We start from the raw sequence: 26,054 nt of genomic DNA on the forward strand, positions 1-26,054 counted from the left end.
TACTAAGTAGGAAAAACCTAGTCCAAAAGTTATTTCACATATTTCTGGGTAATTCTCAGGTAATTACTGAGCAACTTCAGTGAAGATTTGTCTAAATTTGTGGTTTCCTGGAGACCATTTCACAAGTTCACTCATACTATTCTATCCTTTAGACAGCAGTGATTGTGTCTTTTCATTTAATTTTTTTCAAACTAATGCATGTAGACACTTAAAGAAGTCAAACAGCACTTCTAGTCTTAAAAAGAGAAACTATAGAAATTCCCACTCTTGATTTCAGCTCCACCAGAGCATTCACCAAACCCTTTACCTATTTCTTCTAATATTACCATTTGCTTTCTAAATAATATGTTTATGTTACACTACCAGATTTTTTTGGTTTCAGATTTTTTTTCTTTTTTTAGGGCCACACCAGCAGCATATGGAAGTTTCCAGGCTAATGGTCGAATCAGAGCGGCAGCCGCTAGCCTATACCACAGCCATAGCAACATGGGATCTGAGCAGCATCTGCGACCTACACCAGTACAGCTCACAGCATCACCAGATCTTAACCCACTGAGCGAAGTCAGGTATCGAACTTGCATCCTCATGCATACTAGTCAGATTCACTTCCACTGAGCCACGATGGGAACTCTGGTTTCAGATATTTTCCAATTTTTTTTTTTTTTTACTAAAGATAAAGACTTCTGCTCCTCTACCCTAATGTCATTTTTGACATATCAGAATTTGATCTAAGGATTACTACATTATTATAACTATATAAACATTATTCTCAGCTGAACAGTGTACTGAATTATGATTACTTTTCTTGTACAACTTCTTGCTTTTCTTAGGGTTAATAACTGCTTTGCTTTTTTTTTCTTTCTTATATTATCATTTCTTTAGCTAAACAACTTCTTAATACACTCAAATATGTCAACTCACCCCTCAAGTCTGCTTCCCACTTTCTTCCAAATATTTTTTCTTTGACTTGTTCCAACCTGAACTGGTAACTCTAAAAGCTACAGTTCAACCATCATTCTGGGACTGTCCTCTAACATCTTGATAATCTATCTCCTTTATCTTCTTCCTGTGTTGCAACTCATTTTCTGAATTTCACATTGTTTCTTTACTTTCTCATTAAGTGAAGCTTATATATCCTCCAGTATAATTAAGAGAAAAGAATGAATTTTTGAGCTCTTAATGCATTTGCAAAAGTCTATTCTCTCTTAACACTTGACTGTTGGTTTGGTGGGTACAGAATTTTCTAGGTTAGTAGTTAATTTACCCAAAATTTTCAAGGAGGTGCTCCCCTAACTCCATCTTTTGTGGCTGATAACATTCTTTTATACATGATCTATTTTCTCTCTCTAGAAGCTCTTCAAATCTTGTTTTCTACAGAGTTCTAGAATTTTATGAAGCCCCTAAGTGGAGTTCTTTCCTCATATACTAGGCATTAGGTTAATTTCTTTATCTGGAAACTCATACTCTACCATTCTGGGAAATTTTCTTTTGTCGTAATTTTCTTGATAACTTTATGCCTTCTGTTTTATTCTTCCCATCTGGAATTTTAGTATTCAGTACTGAACCTCATGGACTAAATCTATCATCTCTTTGACTTCTGTTCAACTTGCTGAGATTTCTCAGTCATGTTCTATTCCAATTCAATTTTTAAAATTTTTGCTATATAATCCTTAATTTCCAAAAGTTTCTTTTTTAGTCCTTTCTTGTCTCATTGATAAACTATCCCTTCTCCAATTTCTGAGGATATTAATTTCTAAGTTGTTCCCTATTTCCCAGTATTAGGTTTGTTCTATCAGGCCCCTTTCTTTTGGCTCTGTATTGCTCTCTATTATATTGGCAGTTCCAAGAAAGGTTTAGGTTTCAGCTTTCTGCTAAGACAGTTAACCATTTGCCTCAAACCACCATTTTCAAACTTCTATTTTGTAGACATCTCATCTGCTGTCCCTTCTCTCCAGTTCTCTTGACTTTGTGGCTTTAAATTTTTATTTTTCTTTACATTCCTTTATTGTCATTTCCATAGGATTCTGGGAGGGATTAGAGAATTAAACAGGTGCTCAATCTGTTATGCTTAACAGGAAGCTTATTTTTAATAATCCAGCATATCTCAAAAGATGTCTCATGACATCATTTTTTACAATACAAACAATATAACAAAGCCTCTAAGTTTGAGCCCAGGACTTGGCAGGCACCCAGTTAAAGTTTAATTGATCCCAAATTAATAAAGCCATAATTAAACAGATCTAGCATGTACTTAAGGAATTAAGAAATGCCTGAAAAAAAGATACTTTTTATAAACTACATCAATTATAAACTATTAGCCTAAACCAAAGATTAATGTTCATTCGAAGGACAAAGTACATAAAGGAGGTTAAAATTTAAAGAGTATGACAACTCAGTTATCCGGTATGACTAAAGAGTGAAAGTGATAGTTTCTTAACAAATTTGCCAAAAGGTACACTGTCCAATCTTTCACAATACCTCCAAGTAAGACAATATTACCTTCATTAAAGAAAGTAAATTAAACAGTTTATATAATATTACTAGAATCACAGATGAAAAACCAGTACAGGAGTTCCCGACCTGGCTCAGTGGAAACCAATCCATGAGGACACAGGTTTGATCCCTGGCTTTGCTAAGTGGGTTAAGGATCTGGAGTTGCAATGAGCTGTGGTGTAGGTCACAGATGCAGCACGGATCTGGCCATCTGGCCATTGCTATGGCTGTGGTGTAGGCTGGCAGCTACACCTCGAATTCGACCCCTAGCCTGAGAATCTCCATACGCCACAGGTGTAGCCCTAAAAAGACCCCCCCCCAAAAAAAAACCATTACAAAACCCAAGTGGCCCAACTTCCAATATTGTCCATAACCTGTTAGAGTTTTAACAAATGTTTCACTAATAATTTCTAATCCAGATAAAACAATTTCATAATTTCATCACTCTATTCATTATTTTGAGTACAATATAATATAAAAATAGTAACTTCGGGTAGAAAGTCACACAGGAAATGTTCAAAGAACCATCCCTTCCCACTTTGAAAAACTTGAAATAATTAAAGAATGCAATTAGCATTCATTAAGGAGACAGACAATATTTTCTCAAGCTCTTTTTTTTAATGGGGGTCTTTTTAGGGCCGTACCTGCAGCATATGGAAGTTCCCAGGCTAGGGGTCAAATTCAAGCTGTAGCCCTGGCCTACACCACAGCCACAGCAACATGGGATCCGAGTCACGTCTTCGACCTATACCACAGCTCACGGCCACACTAGATCCCTTTGAACACACAGAGTGAGGCCAAGGACCGAACCCGCGTCCTCATGGATATTAGCTAGGTTCATTACCTCTAAGCCTCAATAGGAACTCCTTCAAGTTCTTTCATAAAAAGAAATTTATACAACCCTTTGGACACTATGGTTCCTGCTCAGTATAACTGGGTAAACAGATAAAAATGTTCTTTATCTGCACAATTTCCCACTAACTCTAATTTGTGTCTCTTAGTTCCTTGCTCAGTCATTAAGGGCCTACATCTAAGGGTTCAAGGTTGCTTCTTTCTTGCATGATAGGTTCGTTACTGCCTCTAAAGTTTGAGCCAATCACAGTAACATTTATACATTCTCTTAATCCTTTTTTTTTTAAATGGCTAACCCATGGCTTATGAAAGTTCCCAGGCCAGGGACTGAATCTGAGCCACAGCTTCGACCTATGCCAGGTCAGCCACAGCTGTGAACTATGCCACACATTGCAGCTGTGGCAATGACAGATCCTTTAACCCACTGTGTCAGGCTGGGGATCAAAGAGCCACTGCAGTCGGATTCTTAACTCACTGTGTCACAGAGGGAACTCCAGATTCTCTTAATCTTACAATGCAGTTTGCTAATAATTATTATCTAAGAAATCTCATAATGAACATGAAAAATAAAGGTTAAAATTATTAGTTATTCTATTCCTATAGCTATGGTTTATAAACTTTAGCCTGAAAGGGGGAAAAAATGTTATCTATTACATTTCTGAAAGGAAACACAAAATAATCAAGGTTAACTGGTCTATTAAGTAGGGAACGGGCACTCACTATTTATATTGACCCATTAGAATAAAGCAAAAATTTGAGTTATAAAGGCTGTAGACAACCCTAAAGTGAGAGACTTAAGGTAACATTAACAACATGATACTTTACCATTAGTCTGTGGTAGGATGAGATATGAGTCAGAGGATTCAATCAAATTCTGTCTGTTCCAACTGTGTAATCTTGACCAAGATACTTAGCTTTTTAAAACTCTTTTAAAGTTTATAATTATGAACAATTCTGAACATTCCATAAAGTACAAACAAGGACACTTACAGAGCAGATTTAACTATTAACAGTTACCTATTTTACTTTTATATTAATCTCTTTGTTTCAGCCTCTTTGCCTTCACTAGAGAAAACTTCTTTCCTGAAAGTAGTTTTTATTTTTATGCATGTTTTTATTACTTAAGCTTTTTGAAGTCTGTTTCCTATATCAGTTTCCTTTCATTATCAGGTGGTTTTAGCCAAAGGCAATCAAATACTAAGTACTTAACTACCATTATCATTCTGTATGATATCCTAGGAAATGCAATATAGAAAACAAAATCACTACCCACAAGAAACTTAAAATCTTACCTAGGAAAAAAACACAAAACAAGCTAATATATTTTATTTTTCTGAAGTTTACTGTAAGAACTTGAATTATTTTATGTACCACTATGAAGGGAAAATGAGCAAATTCTCATGACACATTTTTTTAATTACTGAAAATTTCAAACAAATACAAAATAGAGTGACTAGCATAATTCTGAAACTCTGTTATACCCATATCCCAGCCTCCACAATTATTAATTCACATATACTGTTACTTTATCTACTACCTTCAAGGTCACTTTGAGACAAATTCCAGACGTCATATCACTTTAATACGTATATGACTAACTCTAAAAGTGCTCTTTGGGGAAAAAATGTTCTTAATACCATTCTCACAAGTAAATGAACAAAAAACCCGCAATAACTCAATACTAAGCACCTAATGTTCATTTTTCCCCAACTGTCCATAAAGTAATAGATACATCTTCCTTTCTTTTTTACACATTAGAATAAGGATCAAAATAATCCAAATGTGATTAGGTGAATGTTTCTCTTGTCTCTTTTAGTCTACTTCTCCTACTTTTAATCTCCTTGGAATTTTTTGACAGAAGAAACCAGGTCATTTGTCCATGAACTACATTTTGCTGATTGCATCTCCTTGTTGTCACCTAACTTATGTGTTTCTATCTCTGTATATCTTATAAATTAGTAGTAAGACTTATTAATCGGATGCAGGTGTTTTGTTTTGTTTTTTAATTTTTAGGGCCACACCCATGGCATATGGAGGTTCCCAGGCTAGGGACCGAATTGGAGCTGTACCTGCCGGCCTACAACACAGCCATAGCAATGCCAGATCCAAGCCGTGTCTGTGACCTACACCACAGCTCACAGCAACGCCGAATCCTTAACCCACTGAGCAAGGCCAGGGATTGAACCCGCAACCTCATGGTTCCTAATTAGGTTCACTGACCGCTGAGCCACGGTGGAAACTCCGGATGCAGGTTTTTGTTTTTTGGGTTTGTGTGGGTTTTTTTTGGTCACACAACTGCATATTTGTTACTTATTTCCACAGGAGGTGTTTAATATTTGGCTGTCTCTTGTGATGCTAACAGCCACTGTTGTTCAATGCCTAGACCCATTCATTCATGAGCATTTACAAAATGCTGATATTCAAATGCCATTATTCATCTGCAATTATTTGGTGAAATACTTCTATAAAAATAAACTTTCCTTTATTACTTGTTCGATTACCTTGATGTATAGTTTACACATGAAAGGCAAGGTAGATTGTATCTTTCCCTTCATATATTGATTTTCTTTCTTTCACTTTCCTTTTTATGGTCACACATGCAGTATATGGAAGTTCCCAAGCTACGGGTCATATTGGACCTGCAGCTGCCAGCCTACACCATAGCCAGAGCCACCCTGGGATCCTTAACCCACATAGCAAGGCCAGGGATAGAACCCACATCCTAATAGACACTATGTCGGGTTCTTTACCTGCTGAACCACAACAGGAACTTCCATATATTGATTTTCAAAATGAGTTAACTTCTTAGCATCCTCCCAAACACACCAATTTGTTTGTTTACTTATAAGGTAGCATAATGAACTCATAAATTTAAACGTATCTGACAGGTTTCCATAACTGTCCTTCTTGACAGTTATTGAAGTTATTATCCTTCTTGATGCTCAAATTGTTCCATTTCTGGCTAGAGGAAGCACAATCAAGTTGATTATTGAGATTTTTTTGTTTCAATCCTAGCAGTCTTTCGAAGTTTCCTTGCTTTCTATTATTAGGAAGGAAAAAAAAAAAAAAGTTCCAGGCATATCTTATTTATTTACTACCTCAAACCTGGAAACAGTCATTTATTTCAAGGATCCCTGTTTTTTTAATTGGGAAATGTTATTTAGAAAACACAATCCAAAGCTGCGTTACAGTGTTTCCTTGTCAACTAGAAGTTTTATTTCATAATTACTAAAAGAGCTCTTTTTAACCCTGTCGTAGGTTGAAGTGTCCCATCAACCCCCCGCAAAAAAATTTATGTCCACTTGGAATCTAAGAATATGACTTTTGGAAACAAGGTTTTGGCATATACAATTAAAGTAAGACTGACATAAGATCAGCACTGGATTAGGGTGTCCACTAAATCCAATGAGGGTATCCTTAGCAGACAAAAAAATGATACAGAGGGAGACAAAGTGTAGAAGGCCATATGAAGAGAATTTCAGTGATGCAGCTACAAGCCAAAGAATGCCAAGGACTGCCAGGAGCCACCACCACAAATTAGGGAAAGAGGCAAGGAAGGAATCTTCCCTAGACATTCAGAGGAAGCATGGGTCTGCCAACACTGTGACTTCAGACTTCTAACCTCCACAACAGTGAGGAAATAAGTTTTTATTGTTTTAAGGCACCAAGTTTCTGGTTTTCTTTTTCTTTTTTTGCTTTTTAGGGCCGCACCCACAGCACATGGAGGTTCCCAGGCTAGGGGTCTAATCAGAGCTACAGCTGTCGGCCAACACCACAACCACAGCAACATGGGTTCCAAGCCGTGTCTGCAACCTACACCACAGATCACAGCAACACCAGATCCTTAACCCACTGAGCGAGGCCAGGGATCAAACCTGCAACCTCATGGTTCCTAGTCAGATTATATCCGCTGCGCCACACCAGGAACTCCAAGGCACCAAGTTTCTGATCAATTTTTTACAGCAGTTCTAGGAAATTAATACAGATCTAAGCGCAGTTTTATTTTAATTGACTAATAAATAAAAATGAATATATAGGCATAATAAATTGGTTAAGGTATCTGTAAAACTTCTTTACATGTTAAATCCAACTTTTTCTAATTATTTTTCAACTCAAGTTTGTTGATGACCACTTTCACATGACATCATTCTCTGTGCTATCAAGAACAGTGATTATCTGTGGGAAATATAGTCAATAATTATGTAATAACTTTGTATGGCGACAGGTGGTAAGTGGACTTACCATGATAATCATTTTGAAATGTACAGAACTATTAAATCATTATGTTGTGTACCAGGAAAACGAATATAGTGTTGTAGAGTTCAATTACACTTCAAAACAAACAAAGTCATAGAAAAAGGGATCAGATTTGTGGTTACCATAGGCGCAGAGTGGGAGAAGGGGGGAATTGGATAAAGACAGCCAAAAGGTGCAAGCTCCCAGCTATATGATAAATTAGTATGGGAGATGTAACGTACAACATGACAAATATAATTAACTCTGTGATACCTTATATGTGAAAGTTGTTAAGGGAGAAATTCCTAATTCTCATCACAAGGAAAAACATTTTTTTCTATTTCTTTAAATGTTGTATCTATGTAAGATGATGGCTGTTCACTAAACTTTTGTGATAATCATTTCATGCTGTATACTTTATGCGTGTACAGTGCTATATGTCAATTATATCTCAATAAAACTGTAAAAAAGAAAAAAAGAACAGTGGCATTTCTTCAGGAAGTCTATAAAAGAACTAAACCATTGCTAACGGCTTCATACACTGGCTTTGCAATTAAGTATGAGGAATTAGCCAACTTACAACTTTCTTGAAAGTGCTGGCACACATATCTGATGAATCTCCCCTAGTTCACTCTCAATTAGGGGGTCTAGGGATTAAGAGAATTCTAGAAATTCTAAGAAATTCTAAAATTCTAAGAAAACCTATAGATTTTCTGCTAAGTTTCTGCTATCCTCCAAATTTAATGATAGCGCTTTGTATGCTGATACAGTGAGAGACAGTATGCTGCTTGGTCAAGAGTGATCATACAGGACAAACGGTAAGACAAACTCCCATTTCAGAGATGTTAGAATGTGAAGAAATAGGTTCTCAGAAATGATCAAATAAGGCGTATGCTAAAAGAGTCATAAAGACAAAACGAAACACAATCTGAGAAGACAGAGATAGCTCTAGAATTTTTCGAGCAGATACTTGGCTTCCTAACTTTTTGGAATACCTTTTACTGAATTAGTTTTCCTAAAATAGTTTCACCACTTTGTAATCCAGTGGAAAAAAGAACTTTTATTATGTTATCAACTCATATAACATTACTCTTTTATAATATGCAGACATTTCTGCTTTATTGCTCAACTATGACAACCTCAATCTTCCTCTCCAGTCTTATTTCTGATCATGGTCTTTAATATTTTTGCCTGAAGTCAGGAGTGAGGAAAGAAACGACAACTGGAAGAAACCATCTATTTAACTGAGGAGCTAAGCATAAATTCATCTATCAACATGAACCAATTACCACTAAGACAATCCACAGAGGAAAAGATCTTATTTGCATGACACGTAAACATCCTTTTTTTTTTTTTTTTTTTTTTTTTTTTTTGTCTTTTTGCTATTTCTTGGGCCACTCCCATGGCATATGGAGGTTCCCAGGCTGGGGGTCTAATCGGAGCTGTAGCCACCTGCCTACGCCACAGCCACAGCAACGCGGGATCCGAGCCGCGTCTGCAACCTACACTGCAGCTCACAGCAACGCCGGATCGTTAACCCACCGAGCAAGGGCAGGGACCAAACCCGCAACCTCATGGTTCCTAGTTGGATTCGTTAACCATTGCGCCACGATGGGAACTCCCATTTTTTTTTTTTTTTTTTTTAGAGCATCTCAACTTGGTTGTAGAGTAGGCATCTATATAAGATATATATAATCTACATAAGACATACAGTCCAAAAGAGAATCCTTTATTATAATGTCCCAAATATTCTATCAGCCTTCCCCATCTCAGTAACTGGCAGCATCACTTTAAAAGTTACTCAGGCCAAGACCTTAGAGTCATTCTTGACTTCTTTCTTTACCCCACATCCAAATCATCAGCAAATCCTGTTAATTTCACCTTTAAAATACATCATTTATAGAAGTGAGACACTTCTCACTACTTCCCCTAATATCTTCTTGGCCCAAGCCACTATAATCAGTGGCCTAGAAAACAGCCACCAAACTAGACTCTCAGTCCTCCTATGAGAATATTGCCCTCCTATGAACTATTCTAACCTTAATAGTCAAATGATCCTTTAATATCATGTCAGTCCATACTATCCATGAAAATGTGTCTCATCTTACACAAGCCATAAATGATCTCCTGACCAATGTCTTACTCTTCCTCCACCCCTTACCTAACTCAACTGTGCTAGTCATACTGATCTCCATCTTATTCCTTGAACACACAGTGAATGCTCCTGTCTTAGGGCTTTTTCATTTGCAGTTCCCTTTCCTGGAACACTCTCCTCAAAGATACCGTTATGGCTTGAGCCCCTACTTCTAGATTGCAGTTCAAATATAATCTTAGCTGTGAGGCTTCCCCTAATGCCTTATAAGATAATCACCTCCAGGATGTCATAACCCTTTATCCCTACTTTATTCTTTAAAGCACTTCTCAACACCTGTCATACTGTATAATTAACTTTTAAAAATTATACATTTCTCTTTCTCATGTCCACAAAAGATAATGTTTTACGCACTACTACACCTGTAAGAGCCTAAGTTTGTTGAATGAATGAGTGCATCTCACTTCCCTTTTATACTCTCCTAATGTGAAAATCTCATACTGAGTATATTCCAAGTTTGGATGTAGATTTTACATCTGAGTAATTTTCATTAAAGTTTACGTAAAACTTAAATATGAGTTATTTCATGAAGTACATAATCTATCTCAGTGCAGGAAAAAAAGCTGGCCAAACTGGATGTATTAAATTCCTCAGGTAAAAAGTAACATCATAGAAAAAAACTAAATGGGTAATCAATAAGTACTCAGTACCCCTCAACTCAATCCAGACTTGTTAAGACATTACATAGGTATATATATATATAGGTATGTACAGAGGCTCATAATTATAAAAGTATTATTAGTACTCTTCTTCTACGTACTCACAAAGTATTAGCAATATTTCTGCCTGTCCTAAACCAAACAAATGACTTCAGACATCCTAACATAAGTAGACATGGCATTAGGTTACAGGCCTTGGACAATGTTAACCTTCTGGCAGGAAATACATTTTTTAAAAAAAATTATAATTTAAAATTAAGTGTTCAAAATTTTTAAACTCCCACAAAAAAAGTCCAGGACCAGATAGTTTCAAAGGTGAACTCTACCAAACACTGAGAGAAGAGTTAAAGCCTATCCTTCTCAAACTATTTTAAAAATCTGCAGAGGAAGTAATGCTTCCAAATTCATTCTACATGGCCAGCAACTCTAAGACTAAAAAAGACTAAGATATCACAAAAAAGAAAACTACAAGCCAGTGTAACTGATGAACACACATCCAAAAGTTTTCAATTAAGATATTAGCAAACCAATTTCGATAGTAGATTAAAAGGATCATACACCATCATTAAGTGGGAGTTATCTCAGGGATGAAAGAATGGTTCAATGTCCACAAATCAATCAACGTGCTATTCATTAACAAACTGAAGAAGAAAAATTGTATGATAACATTAACAGATGCAGGAAGGCTTTCAACAAAATTCAACATCCCTTTATGATAATAACTCAACAAAGTGGATATAGAGGGAACATAATAAAGGCCATATATGACAAACCTACAGCTAATGTCATACTCAACAGAAGATCAGACACAAGACAAGGATGATACTCTCACTGCCTTTTTCAACATAGTTCTGGAAATCCTAGCCACAGCAATCAGACAAGAAATAAAAGCAATCGAAATTGGAAAGAAAAAATAAAACTATCACTATAGATGACAAGATTCTACTATACACAGAAAATCCTAAAGATGCCACCAAAAAGAACTACTGGAATTCATCAATAAATTTGGTAAAGTTACAGGATACAAAATTAATATACAGAAATCTGTTATATTTCTCTACTCTAACAACAAACTATCAGGAAGATAAATTAAGAAAACAGTCCCATTCAAAACTGTACCAAAAAGAATAAAATATCTAGGAATAAATCTAAGCAGGTAAAAGATCTGTACTTGAAAAACTAAGACACTGATGAAAGAAACTGAAGACAACATAAACAGACAGAAAGACATTCTTGGATTAGAAGAATACTGTTAAAATATTATCCATGGTAATCTATAGATTCAATGCAATTTCTACAGAAATACCAGTGGCATTTTTCACAAAACTAGAGCAAATAATTCTAAAATTTGTATGGAAACAGAAAAGATCCTGAGTAGCCAAAACGATCTTGAGAAAGAAGAACAAAGCTGGTGGTATCACACTCCCTGATCTCAAAGTACACTACAAAGCTACAGTTATCTAAATAGTATGGTACTGGCACAAAACAGATACACTGATCAATGGAACAGAATAGAGAACTCAGAAATAAATCTACACTTATGGGCAATTAATTAATTTACAACAAAGAAGGCAAGAACATACAATGGGGAAAAGACAGTCTCTTTAATAAGTGGTAATGGGACAACCAAATAGCTATATGCAAAGGGATCAAAATGGACAGCTCTCCCACATCATGCACAAAAATAAATTCAAAATGGATTAAAGACTTAAATGTAAGACCTGAAAACGAAATTTCTACAAGAAAACATAGGCAAACTGGTCTTAGTAATATTTTTTGGGATATATTTTCTTAGACAAGGGAATTAAAAAATAATCAAATGGAATATCAAACTAAAAAGCTGTGGACACCAAAGTATCAACAAAATAAAAAGGTCATCTACTGCATGGGAGAAGATATTTGCAAACAATTTATCAAATAAGGGATTAAGAACTCACAGAACTTATTATCAAAATAAACAACTTGATTAAAAAATTAGCAAATGCTGAACAGACGTTTTCCCAAAGAAGACCTACAGAGGGTCAACAGGCACCAGAAAAGATAAGCTCAACATCACTAAATGTCAGGGAAAAGCTATCATCTCACATCCATCAGAACAGTTACTATCTTTTGATAATAACAAATAAGTGTTGGCAATGATGTGGAGAAAAAGGAACCTTTGTGCACTACTGGTGGGAATATAAACTGATGCAGCCACTATGGAAAACAGGATGGAGAGTCTCAAAAAATTAAAAATAGAACTACCGCTCAGTCGAATAATTCCATTCTTGGGTGTTTATCTGGAGAAAATAAAAACACTCATTCAAAAAGACATACGCACTCCACGTTCACAGTACACTCTGGCATTATTTATAATAACTAAGATATGGAAGCAACCTAAGTGAATCAAAAGATGAATGCATAAAGATCACACACACACACACACACACACACACACACACACACAGAGGAATATTACTTAGCCATAAAAAACAACAAAATCTTGCCATTTGTGACATGAATGGACCTTCAAGGAATTGTGCTAAGTGAAATAAGTCAAAGAAATACAAATACTATACAATTTCACTTACACGTGGAATCTAAAAAACTAAACAAATAAACAAGCATAGCTAAACAAAAGAGTCACAGATACAGAGAACATACTGATTGGAAGAGGGGACATGGCTAAGGGGAAGAGACAAATAGGTAAGGGAGATTAAGAGGTACAAACTTCCAGTTGCAAAATACAAGAGTCACAGGTATGAAATGTACAGTGTGAGGAATATAGTCAATAATTATGTATTATCTTTGTATGGTGATATATGGTAACTATAGACTTTCTGTGGTGATTATTTTGAAATGTACAGAAATATCGAATCACAATTTGTGTGACAATAACTAACATACTGTTGCAGGTCAATTATATTTGAAAAAAAAAAATCAGAGAAAAGGAGATCAGACTTGGGGTTCTCAGAGACAAAGGGAGGGCAAATGGATAAAGGCAGCCAAAAGATACACACTTTGAGCTGTAAGGTGAGTAAGTACTACTGATATACTATACAACTTGAAAATTAACACTGCTGTACATCATATATGAAAACTGTTAAGGGAGTAAATCTTAAGGGTTCTCATCAAAATAAAAATTTTTTTTTCTATTTACTTAATATTGTATCTACACAAGATGATGTCCACTAAATTCACTGCAGTAATCATTTCATGATGTATATAAGTCAAATCATTAAGCTATATACTTTAAACTTATACACTGCCTAGTATGTCAATTATATCTCAATAAATTGGAAGGAAAAAACTGAATAGCTATTCAATATTAAACTGGCTTAAGATGTCCACTAAAACTTGTTTATCATTTCATGTTCTAAATAGTAAAACAAATTCTCAATCCAAATGAATCACAGATTCTTATAAATGGCCTTCACTATACTAAAGCACTATAGGTTGAAGATAGGCCTATATTTCTCTTCCCCAAAATAAGCCCAGGTTCTGCTGTGACACAGGGGGTTAAGGATCTGGTGCTGTCACTGCAGCAGCTCAGGTCACTGCTATGGTGCAGGTTTGATCTCTGGCCCAGGAACTTCCGCATGCCACAGACATGGGCAAAGAATAAAATTAAAACTTTTTTTAAATAAAAGTAAGTCCAGGTAGGCGGTATATACTTAAAGAAAATTACAGCAGTCTGAAAACTAAGATTATCATAGTGAGAGTGAACCAAATTATCTACAGAAAATCTGTAACACTGTTTAATCATCCTTAGCAATAAATTTTATATCAGGTCCTAGAGTTACCAAACAAAGGCTATCCATAAAAAAAAGATGTTAACCTATAGCAATGCCACAGAAAAACAAAGAAGTTTTGATATTTAAAGTTCTTTAACAAAAGAAAAGTGCTTATCTAACCATTAAAGTCCTTTTGTGGAATTCCACTTTATTTATTTATTTATTTTGGCCATGCCTGCAGCTTGTGGAAGTTCCTGCGCCAGGATCAAATCTGTGTCACAGAAACAACCTGAGCCACACAGTGACAATGCCGGATCCATAACCTGTTGTGCCACAAGAAAACTCCAGAATTTCACTTTAATGGTAAATTATCAAAGACAGACATTTATTTATCTGTAAATCTGGAGTTACCTATAATCTTGAGAGATCATCTTAATTGAATCAAAAAACAAAAACCAAACTTGGTATTTAAATGTATAAAAAATGAACTTGATTATCACTGGTCTTTAAGAACAATGAATTCTATCTATAAATAGAAATTCATTGTAACCTAATGCTCACCTCTCCCGGCTTAGAAACAGCTCACAGTAAATTGTTCTTTGGAACTAGAATAAACAGCACAAGCCCCAAAGGGGAGTCACAAAGCACTGCAGTGCCATTTTTCTCAGGCCCTGCTTCAAAACTTTCCTATATTAGAGAATCCATACACTACCACAAAAGTCAGGCATACTTAACTGCCCATATAGATAAATATGTAAGAGATGTTTTATTTCCAAATGAAGTTTCAAATTAAAAGTGTGGCTAGAAGCCAAACCACAACTTCCTCTGGGAACTATGAATTAACTTCTAATGTCACAGACTTCCCTTGTTACTGCTTACAGTTATTAACCCCTGAGGTATTTTATCTCATTTCTCCTAAGGACTTCTGCACTAATGAGTGGAGTAAGACCACAATGTAGGTTGCTAACCACCAAGTAACTGGAAAACACCTTTTTCTCCTTTTCGTTCCCAACACACACATACATGCTCTCTCACACTCATTCACTCTTCCCATCCTTCAAGTTGAGCATAAAAATGAAAAGGCAGGGAACAGTATAAATGACCCCGTGAAAGCAGTTTACACAGAACTGACTACAATGTTGAGAGTTCAACAGAGTTCTGTGTATGACCATTTCCCAAGCCAAAATATCACTAATAAGAACTCTGGCACAAGCATTAAAGTAAGAAACAAAAAAGATAGAACAGACAAGTAAAAAGTCACTTACTGTATATCATCTTCAAGTCATAAAGTTTTGTACTTAATAGATCTTCTCTTATGACATTTTTTCTGTAAACATCAATAAAGATGAAATAAGAGAAAATTGTCACTTTGCTCATTTATTTTTCAATCCACTGCACACCAAAATGAAAGCTATTATGCACTGAGTTTTAAACTTTAGCAACAAAAGCATGATGAGTTGGACTCGCCACTTAGTTAATTAACACTCTACTCCAGTGAGTGCAATGGAGATTCACTACCAAGAAGGAGAACACCATTGCAATCCCTTTCCTTGGAACTGGTGGAAAATATGAGAAAAAGAAGAGTTTTATGGCTTTAGAAGGGAGGCAACACTGAATGGATATTTTCTAAGTGCTGGAGAAATGAGGCATATGCCTCATAAATATAAGACTGAATGGAAGGAAAACTAAAAACATTCAAAGGACTCTAAAAAGAATGTACAGTAAATACCTAACAAATTTTCCACCTTGTGAGAAATTATTAAGGGTCTGATTTGGTAGGCAAAAGCAAATTATTATTTTGCATCTGTTATTTCCCTATACCAACACCCTACCACAAATCCTTTAGAAAAAAAGTTAAGTATGTAGTCTACCTTAGTTCTGTTAGACCCACTCACTGTATGACCCTGTTACAGGTCATACAATGATGACCACCGCCCTCTCAGCAAGAGCCAAGAGAACTGGTAACTGTGGAAAAATGCCTTTCTAGGACATTGTCACAGCCAGGAATAGGAGCTGAAAAAAGAATGAAGCTAGCAAAAGGTATTTCTTCATTATGCCTGGGAAAAAAGTGCAAATATAAATGCAAGAATCAAAGGTGACTCAGATATAATTAAAAGAAAAAGAAACCATAATTAAAATTTGCTCTTCTAGGAAGTTTCCATGTGGCACAGCAGGTTAAGTATCTGGTGTTGCTGCAGCTGTGGCACAGGTCAAAATAGCAGCGTGGCGGGTTCAATCCCTGGCCTTGGAACTTCACACAGCAGGTGCAACCAAAAAAAAAAAAAAAAAATTTGTTCTATTGCAGTTTTTAACATAGGGTTATAGGTGGGCTCTTGAACTGAATGTTCCAGGAATCCCTTATGTGTTATAAATTAGTGGCATGATTTGATAAACCTCAAGGAATACTGTCAACTGTTTTGGTAACTAAATAATTTATTAAGATATTTAGTATTCTGAAGAAATGTACTCAAGAATCATAAATGTACTCAAAAATCATGTTATGATTTTTATTTTTTCCATTATACTTTATTTACAGTGTTCTGTCAATTTCTACCATACAGCAAAGTGACCCAGTCACACATTTTGACAATGTACCGACTTAAGAATACAACTTTTGGGAGTTTCTGTTGTTGCTCACTGGTAACAAACCCAACTAATATCCATGAGGACGTGGGTTCAATCCCCGGCCCCACTCAATGGGTTAATAAGGATCCAGAGCTGCAGTGTAGATTGCCAACATGGCTCGGATCTGGCTGCTGTGGCTGTGGCAAAGGCTGGCAGCTGCAGCTCTGATTCGACCCCTATCCTGGGAACTTTAATATGCCGTGGGTGCGACCCTAAAGTAAAAAAAAAAAAAAAAAAGAATACAATTTTCAGACAGCTCTAAAATATATTTCAGATCAAAAGGGATTAAATTTTAAATGTATAATAATCAGTTATTTCTAAAAATGTTAGTACCTGTTATACTTGAGTACTAAGTATTTCTGGACAATTATGTTTTAAGAAGAGCAGTTAAAGAAACAAATCCAAACATGATTAAAAATTTTAACAAACATTTGTTAAAATAGGTAGCAAGTGTCTTATTATATTAACAGAAGAAAAATGAAAAAGATAATGAGTAATTCCAATTACAACTGTCTCATGAAGAATGGTATGCTGCATCAATGGCTACTTTCTACCTTTTGTCCATAAATACTAGGGCAGTTACTCAAAATGTAGGCTCTACACCAATGCTTATCCTTATTGGCTTATGATACATATAAAACTGAGTAAGCATTCAGAAAATTTTACAGAAAGTTTACATTGCTGTAACATTTTTATTTTACAAAAATATCTAGAACAAATTAGGAAAAAAACTAAAAAAAAAAAAAAACTAATTCATCAAAGACAGAGGTCAATTTATATTCTCAGATTTCATCTGATCCTTCCTTAAAATGATTAAATGTGTGCTTTAAAGTAAGTAAATATATTTAAGCTTCAAATTATTTTTTAAGGAGGCTTTGTTTTTATTTTAACTAGCTATCTTCTGATTCTACACAGTTGGGTTTCATTTCTTAAGTTCATCACTAACCTCACACAGCTTTTAGAATTTTCCTGATAGGACAGCTGTTTCTTAAAAGAGCTCTCATTTTTCTTGTCTTTTGTTTCTCTCAACTGTCTTTTTACTTGAACCTGCGAGAAAAGCAAAATCACCTATTTAGAGTGATAATCCGGCATCACAAATGATAATCTATACGTTCTCCGTTGAAAGGACAAAAAATTAAAGAAACAAAATTGTCTGAATGAAAGTGTAGCCCAAATACATATGCTTATTAATTCAAGCATGCTAAAGCTATAAACATAGTATGTGTACTAAGCTCTGGAGAAACAAAACAGTTAAGAGAGTGGCACGTAAATAGCTTAAGTGTTCATAAGAGAAACAGAAGCACAGATCTTTGTATATGCATAGAACTAAGAGATTAACTTTATCTGAGGATATCAAAGAAGACTTTAATCAGTAGATGATTTATGAGTTGGTCTTAAAAGAATAAGTAAGAATTTATCCAAGGAAAAACTATTCTAAATGGAGGGAACACACAGTTGCAAGAAACAGTGAGAAGCCAATGTAGATTGGGAAGAAAAAATAAGCAGGATATAGAGGTGATATAATATATAAGGACCAGAGTGTAAAGGGCCTTGAATAAGAAAACAGTTCTATAGGAACCAGAAAATAAATGGGAGTTTTAAAAGCAAATGAATGAAATGATCAAATATGTTTCCTTTGGCAGTGATATGAAGGTTGAACCAGTTAAGAAGAGACTCTAAAAGCCAGGAAACCAGAGGAAAGTTTTTATAGCAGTGTAGATCTACACTGCATGACACAACAGTCACTAGCCACATATTATTAAACATGTGAAATGTGGCTTCTTTAAACTGAGATGTACTAGTAAATAAAATATACACTGGACTTCAATGAAATCAACAATAAGAGTTAAAATCCCTTAATAATTCTTCTAAAATATTACATGGTGAAATAATACACTAGATATGTTGGATTAAATGAAACAAAAATTCATCTTAACTGTTTCTTTTTGCTCTTTTAATATAACTATTAAAATATTTATATTATAGAGTGGTACTGGCAGAGAAGGTCTAGATAACAGCATGAGAGCCTACAAAGAAGGAACAGCAGAGGTATGGAGGAACAAATTTAAGACACTGTGCAGAAGAACAAACAGACAAAGATAAGGGAGAGAGAAAAAATGGAACCCCCAGACGTTTCTGATCTGGCTGACTGGGACTGTGGTACCATACAAATGGGGTTGGGGAGGTTGCAGGAAATGAGATGAGTTTCTGGTTTGTTAATGTTTAGATTCCTTTGGTATTCTAGATGGAGATGTCCAACAAGTGGTTGAAAATACAAGTAACTATAGATGTCTCATTTAAATTTAACTGTAAAGGGAAAAGGATAACAAAGATTCAAAAGAAGTAAAAGGGCAAAGGAAGATATGAAGAGTAAGTGGATAATACCACATATGATAAGAAATACCTTTTACATTTGACAAAATTAGATTAACACTGGCCAAACTTTAAGAACAAACTCTAATAAATGAAACAAATTTTTACTCCAGTCAACAGAACAAAATTCACATGACACAACAAAACTCAATTTTATAGGAAAATATCCTTGGAAGCCAGTTCATGCTAATGATCTTTAGTAACATAATATAGTCTGAAAAAATAGAGAACAGGTCTTTCAGAGAAATCATGCTTTAATTTTGATTATAATATCATACACATATAATAATGTTTTATCTTTCTCCAAGATATATACTAATATTGCATAGATGCCCAGAGTTAGGCAATTACAACATGCAAAATCTTTTACACATGGCATTTCATTTGAATTGCAGTCTTATTTCAACCTTATGTCACTGAGACTCTCTGGAAAGAACATATCAAAACAAATTATAAACACTTAAGAACATCTAATGCTTGAATAGTTGTATGTAACTTTTATGCTTCTTCCTACTCACAAAGACAGCAACCAGGCTGCTGGTGCTACTCTGTCTTCCCCATCAATGGTACATCATGTATGTATATATTTGAGTACTCTCGTTTTCAGTTGTATATCACTCCTGACTTGTTAGTGATACCTCAAGAAATCTCCTTCTCATACATTTTACTTAACTACTTATGCTTTTCTTCTTTTCACTTTTTATTCATTAACTCAGGAATATGTTCCTATTTCTTTTTTCTTCTTTCAAAGATAAATGTGAATACAAATCATAACCATGGTTTATAATCATAAGTAACATCAGTGTGGTATGCTCATCTCAAGGATGTGATTAGGATTAAGCATTACCATAAAATCGAACTTAAAAATCATCTGCTCATGCCAACCTTAAAACTATGAGAAGTCCCTCTGAAGATCTCCATAAACCCCCTTCCTCTTCTTCAATTAAACTGACTTTCCTTCAAGCACCAGCATTTAAGCACAAAAACGCCATTTTATAATTAATTCCTTTTGTTTAATCTTCTCAACATTTTAAGTTTTTCATGAAAACATAATTTTCAGGTATTTTGGACTTAAGTTTTTGTGGGGTTTGTCTTTGAATCTAATATTCCATCCAAACATTTTTACCAATGGAAATTAAACACATTAAACCTAAAGATGAATAATTCACAAACATATTCAAGTTCAAAGTCTACTAAAGCAAAATCATCTTAATTAAGTTTATACAGTTCATTCTGCAAAAGAAAATCTAAGTCTTACCTTAACACAACCTTCCAATGCACTGAATTTAAACACTGCCTGAAAAGGTTTCCGGTCAATAGGACATGAAGCCAGTGTCTGAAAAATGATTAACAAATTATAACTTTACAAATGTCTCTTTAAAATAGATCAAAATTAAACAAATGCATTTTTGTTTTTCATCGAAACAAGAAACAACAGAAAAATATTTTTTTCTTCTTTCAAAGGTAAAGACGAAATACTTTCCACCTTTATCATACAACAGAGCAATAAATACCTTAACTTAAAAAAATTCAAACACTGACAAAGCACCTACTGAGAGCTAAATTAAGCAGAATACAGTGATGAACAAGAAAAAAGATCTTTGTTATCAAAACAATACCTAGTAAGACCTGCTGCCAAGTTGAGAACTGCTGCCCAGTATAATGAAAGGAAAGCTGGGCTGCAGCTATCAGCTCTGTGAGTCTCTAAATAAGCTGAAGGAATGGCTTGGACAGGTCCCTTATAGATTTAATATTATATGCCAGTATTTTCCCCCAAAATAATTTGGAATAGGCAGTTATATCAGCAATAGAAAAATTTTAGATATGAAGGATTTCTCCACTCCTCCCTTAGCCACATAGGTGACCTCTCCAGAAGCAGTTTCTTAACATATCCTTTTGGAGACAGCCAATGCTTATACATATACATATATACACATACACACACACACACACACACACACACACGCCTTATACAGTATAATTAACTCAGATGCTAAACTGAATCTTGTTTTTCTCTTATGTATCATATTACTATTGCAGAGCTGCTTCATTCTTAATACCATGGTATGTCATAAGTTTTAATTTACATTTCCTTTTATATGACTAAGGTTAAAAATATTTTCATATTTAAGGACTCTTCAAAGTTGCTTTTCTTTAAACTGTCTACTTATGCCTTTTGCCTAATTCCTTTATTAGGCTGCTGGTCTTTTTCAAGCTAAATTGTAGACTTTCTGTATAGATTTAAGAAAAACTGTCCTTTGATCATGCTGCAAATCAACTTAATTTTGACATAAATATATTTCTTGTACTTTCAAATCAAATGTGCATCAACTATAATTAAGAGTTTCTGGAGCTCCCTTGTGGTACAGCAGGCTAAGGATCTGGCGGTGTCACCGCAGTGGCTCGGGTTGCTGCTGTGGTGCAGTTTCAATCCCTAGACCAGGAACTTCCACATGCTGTAGGCACGGTCAATTAAAAAAAAAGTTTCTCTGATGATACTATTAAATGTTTGTATAGGAATTGGTTTATATTATTTAAATAATTTAAGATAGGTATGTTGTTTACTAAGATAGGAGGGGAGATTCTGTAGCCTATGAAGAAAATACCAAAAGTTGATATTTGAATATATATATGGTTATAAAACAGGATTCTAACAATTTAATAGCAATAGCCTAAAAGACAAGATAGTAATAGAATTTTGATAAATTATCTTAGTGGAAAAATGTGATTTTTTTCCTTTCTGGACGCTGGCACATATCAAAATATGCTTATATAAGTACAGTAGAAAAGACTGTGTGTGGTGGCCCTTGATCATCTATTTTCACAAAGCTTAAGAGTCACTTCGGGGTCAGCTGAACTACAGAGTTACTTTTTTATTACTCTGCTAAAAAGCGATTTTTCTTTTCCTAAGTAGGTAGGCCTTGATAAAATGCTTTACATCATATCTGAATTATGAAATGTGACCGTATTATATTATATCAGTTCAGGCTGGTAGAAGCCAGCTCAGCTTACGTCTAAACACTACGGATTTAGGATGCTATTACTTTCCCTACAGAAAACCTGACCTTAAGAAGCTTTGATACAAGTAGCAGCAAAGCTGTCCACATCTTTTTAGTAATGCAATGCAAACAGCAATTCTAGTTCAAAGAACTCAACATTATAATTGTGTGACTGTTGTTCATATTAGCATTTACTGCATGAAATTTCTTAGACTAGAGGTTATATAAATACATTTGTAATTCAAAAGAATACTAGAAAGTAGAAACTTTCAAGTACCTATTTTTACTAAAATTTCAAAATATTTTCATTTCTATTTTGAAGGTAAATCTAAACATTCATTAAAAAGATAATAAAATTTGTTTCCTTCAATTTTTTTTAAAAAAAAACTATGATACAGATGTGTCAGACTCTGGATTTACTATTTCCCTATCTCGTCCTTGTGTATAACCTTGAGCAAATTACAGAGCCTTTCCTCGTCTCAGTTACCTCATTTGTGAAAATGGAGATAATCATCATCTCTGGGGTTTTTACAGAAATTAATGGCATAGACTAAGTACTGTGTAAAATCTTCTAAACATCTGCACTAACAATTAAACAAAGCCTAGTTCACTAATAAAAAGATAACTCACAATTTGATGTTTATATATATGAGACATGAATTCTCAATGATTTTTATGGAAATTAAAGTATTTCATTTTATTATATCTATTTCAGGTTGTAACACCTACTAAATCCAAAGAAAGCCACTATGTTAAACAAGTTTATTCTGTATCAGATGCATCAAATCTTGCAAGAACTCCGAAATTATACAATCTCATTTTCTTTGTTAAATTTCCTCTGTTGACACCAGCCAAATGGCACTCTTTACCATGTTCAAACTGACAGAGTTTTAACCTGGATCATTCCATTTTGATCTGTTTCAGACAATAGGCTTCTGAGTAAGCTCTTGTGGGGTTTTTTTTTCCCCTTATGCATAACTGTCATGGATTTATCTAAGGTTTCATTTGAGGAAAGGAGTCCACGGCTACTTCAAAAACAAAAAAGAAAGAGAAAACAAAAAAAAAAGCAGTAGCCAGAAAAATATACTACTATATATTATGATAAGCTATATATATATTATATTTCCTAAAGATAATCAATCTAGTTAACACTAGAAAATACGTCAAAAGAATTTTTTTGGCTCAGGCTTAGCCATTAGAAAAACTGCTTGAAACCAAGATATCCACCCCAGTTAAAAAAAAAGCACAGGTCAGAAAATAAGCTACCTATAGTAAACAAAATATCTTTGCTATGGCTACTGAGAAATGATGATATCCATTTCAGACCTTAAAACAGTTTAGCAAAGCATTTCAAAGGGAAAAGTTATCCTAAGTCTTCGCAGCATAAATCAATAAATTAATAGTGGCTAAAGAAGAATTTAATAAAAAAGAAATCAAAACAGATTTCAAAAATTAAGCAGATCTTTAATTTTTTGTTACTGTGCACTGTAAGAAAAACATATGGCTACTTTACATTACCACATGCCAAGGTTCAAAGACCACCATCATTAAAAGGTACTCAAGTATACAGTTACACATCACATGATGATCAAACAGCTTTAATAGAAAAGGTTAACAAATAAGTTTTAGAAAATGACCTAACTTTAAAGCATCCCTAAGGATTCTTCACCCTTATAATCCAGCAGGTATTATTTAGAAAATATCAAAGAAATTTTAATCTTAGTTTCCAGAGTTTGTGTCACTAAAAATAATTTAGTTTTTAAGTTGTGTGGTTTTAAAAATTCATATTTAAAACTTAATGTTGAAAATATCTAACTAATATACTTAATTCTGCTTAAAAATGTACTTTTAGTTTTGAAGAAAATTATCCCAGAATTTTGTTTTCCTTGTATACAAAAACAAACAAATAAATAACAAATACCCTTTGGTTATTCACAATTTTGAGTCCTTATAGACAACAAAAATAGCCTCAAGTATTCACCTATTTTAAATCAACAATGAGTTCTATTTCAATAATTTTTAAAGTACCTAAATAGTTTCATAGTCAAAGTAATCCAATATCATCATTCAACTTTGTGATACAGCTCCAAAATTAACAGAATTTGATTACTACTTAACAATGTACTGTGTATTTAAAAACAGAGCATACATTTTACTGTGATGCTCTGTACTAAGGTTATAAGTTAAGGAGGCAATTTTGATAGAAAAAAATAATCTTCCTAATGATTTCAGTAAAACATACCCTAGTATTCTGAAGCGTTGTAAACTCCCAGCTCTGACAAACCCACATTTAAATGTAAGAACAGGAAACCTTCCTTATTTGGGAATTCAGGATTCTTGATTTCTAATATTTCTTGCTTTCTGCTGCTGCTCTATCCTCAATCACAAAGGCTGCCTACCGAAAGCCCTCCTAGAGAGAGAGAAGCAAGTGTTAAAGGTAAGTGCTTAAAGACTAATCTCAGTATCTATGCTTTAGGTAGGTTTGTCTGATCATGGGAAACTTTAGAACATTTATCTCTCTTACTAATAAACAAAACACATTATATAAAACTGCAGTTCAAAATCAAATAAAGATGATTTAGGAATGCATATCATTAGAGGTTGATGCTTATTCTAAAGCTACTCACCAGGACCTATCTTTTCTCATTGATGGTCCCAAGATACCTAGCCTGGATCTCTAAAGAAAGTGCTCACCTGTGGTCGGCCTATATATATTCTATCACATTTAACCAGTTCTTTCAAGGCAGTCCTTGTCGACCCATATTAGTGAAACTATAGTTCTTTACAACAGCTTTCAAAAATGTATCCTATAGGACAAATGGCTGTCAGTGATAAAAATTAACAGCAAGAAAGCATTTTATCTATCAAAAGGAACGCTTTCATGTTCTTAAAGATACAACAATTGGGTAGAATTACTTTTACTCTTTCTTTTTTCTGTCTTTTCTTCTGACATTTAATAGTTATGACTTTCTTTTTCCAGCATAAAAATGGAAAATCCCATAAACTATCTGTGTAAATCATTTTACAAATTCTGACATTTAAAATGAGGCTACACACAAATACACATTCATTTGCCCAACTGGTAAAAACAGAGTATTAAATAAAAATCTACTACACATATGCTTTAGGTAATAAAACACTCACAATTTAAAAATATCCTTTGTGCTACTAAAGGTAATAAAACAACTGAGGATTTGCAATAATTAGTTACAAATTCAAGAAATAGTAACCTCTCTAACCCACTTTAAGGATGAAGACACACAGCCCTAAATCACCTATTGCACAAGCTGTAATAATTAAATGAATGAATTTGACAATGCTTTATAAAGATAAGGACTAAGAGCAGTGCTCCACAGATACGTTTAAATTATTATTCACAGAGAACTATATAAGAGAGAGGTTTGGTTTCATTCAGGAATAAAGAAAAATTAAAGTGTTAGGTAAAACTGTTGGGAAGATCCAGGCAATAAAACTTCACTGGATTATGCTACTGAACAGTAATCTAATCACCAGAATGATATATAAATTTCTACTCACTGCATAAAGGAACAGCTGTACATTAAACACATCTATAGTCAAGATGTAAGTCAACTAAAGTCATATTTTGATTGTATTTTTTAGTATGTATTATTAGTTCAAAAATATACTCCTCACCTGCCTGCACTGAACACTGCTGTCAGACTTCGAGAACTGTAAATCACCACAGTAACACTCTCTCCATTTCTACTCTCATGGGAGAAAATACACCTCTGCCAACTGTCCTATTCTGATTTCATTAACCTTACTTTCTCAAACTGAAGCTGTCAGTATTGGATATAAAATGGAGGACTGAGAGAAATAAGTCGAAGGAGGGTAATGTGCTTATACTAGGAAAGTTAACTGCAATAAAAAAATTACATAAGATAAGGGAAATATTTACATTACGTAAAAAAGAACCCCAGTGGATATCAAG

General features: G+C 34.4%; 1 protein-coding gene across 6 annotated transcripts in view; it reads right to left on the bottom strand.

Annotated features, from left to right (window-relative positions):
• SCAF11 (SR-related CTD associated factor 11) overlaps nt 1-26,054 on the bottom strand; it is a 67,733-nt gene that overhangs the window by 15,193 nt on the left and 26,486 nt on the right. For 2 of the 6 annotated variants that reach the window (XM_021092989.2, XM_021092988.2), the window contains exons 4-6: nt 20,362-20,439; nt 17,677-17,777; nt 15,371-15,432 (exon numbers count right to left, since the gene is read on the bottom strand). In XM_021092989.2, the coding sequence (XP_020948648.1) occupies nt 15,371-15,432; nt 17,677-17,777; nt 20,362-20,439 (241 nt within the window). Of the gene's footprint in view, nt 1-15,370; nt 15,433-17,676; nt 17,778-20,361; nt 20,440-24,344; nt 24,513-26,054 lie in introns of those variants that run through there. The other 4 variants (XM_084957175.1, XM_084957173.1, XM_005664158.4 and 1 more) reach the window with 3 other exon arrangements.

The sequence above is a fragment of the Sus scrofa genome, chromosome 5 (assembly GCF_054392235.1).
Source record: "Sus scrofa isolate SSC_HxYL_T2T_F1_AM1 chromosome 5, Sscrofa_HxYL_maternal_Yorkshire_Landrace_v2.0, whole genome shotgun sequence".
Taxonomy (NCBI): Eukaryota; Metazoa; Chordata; class Mammalia; order Artiodactyla; family Suidae; genus Sus; species Sus scrofa.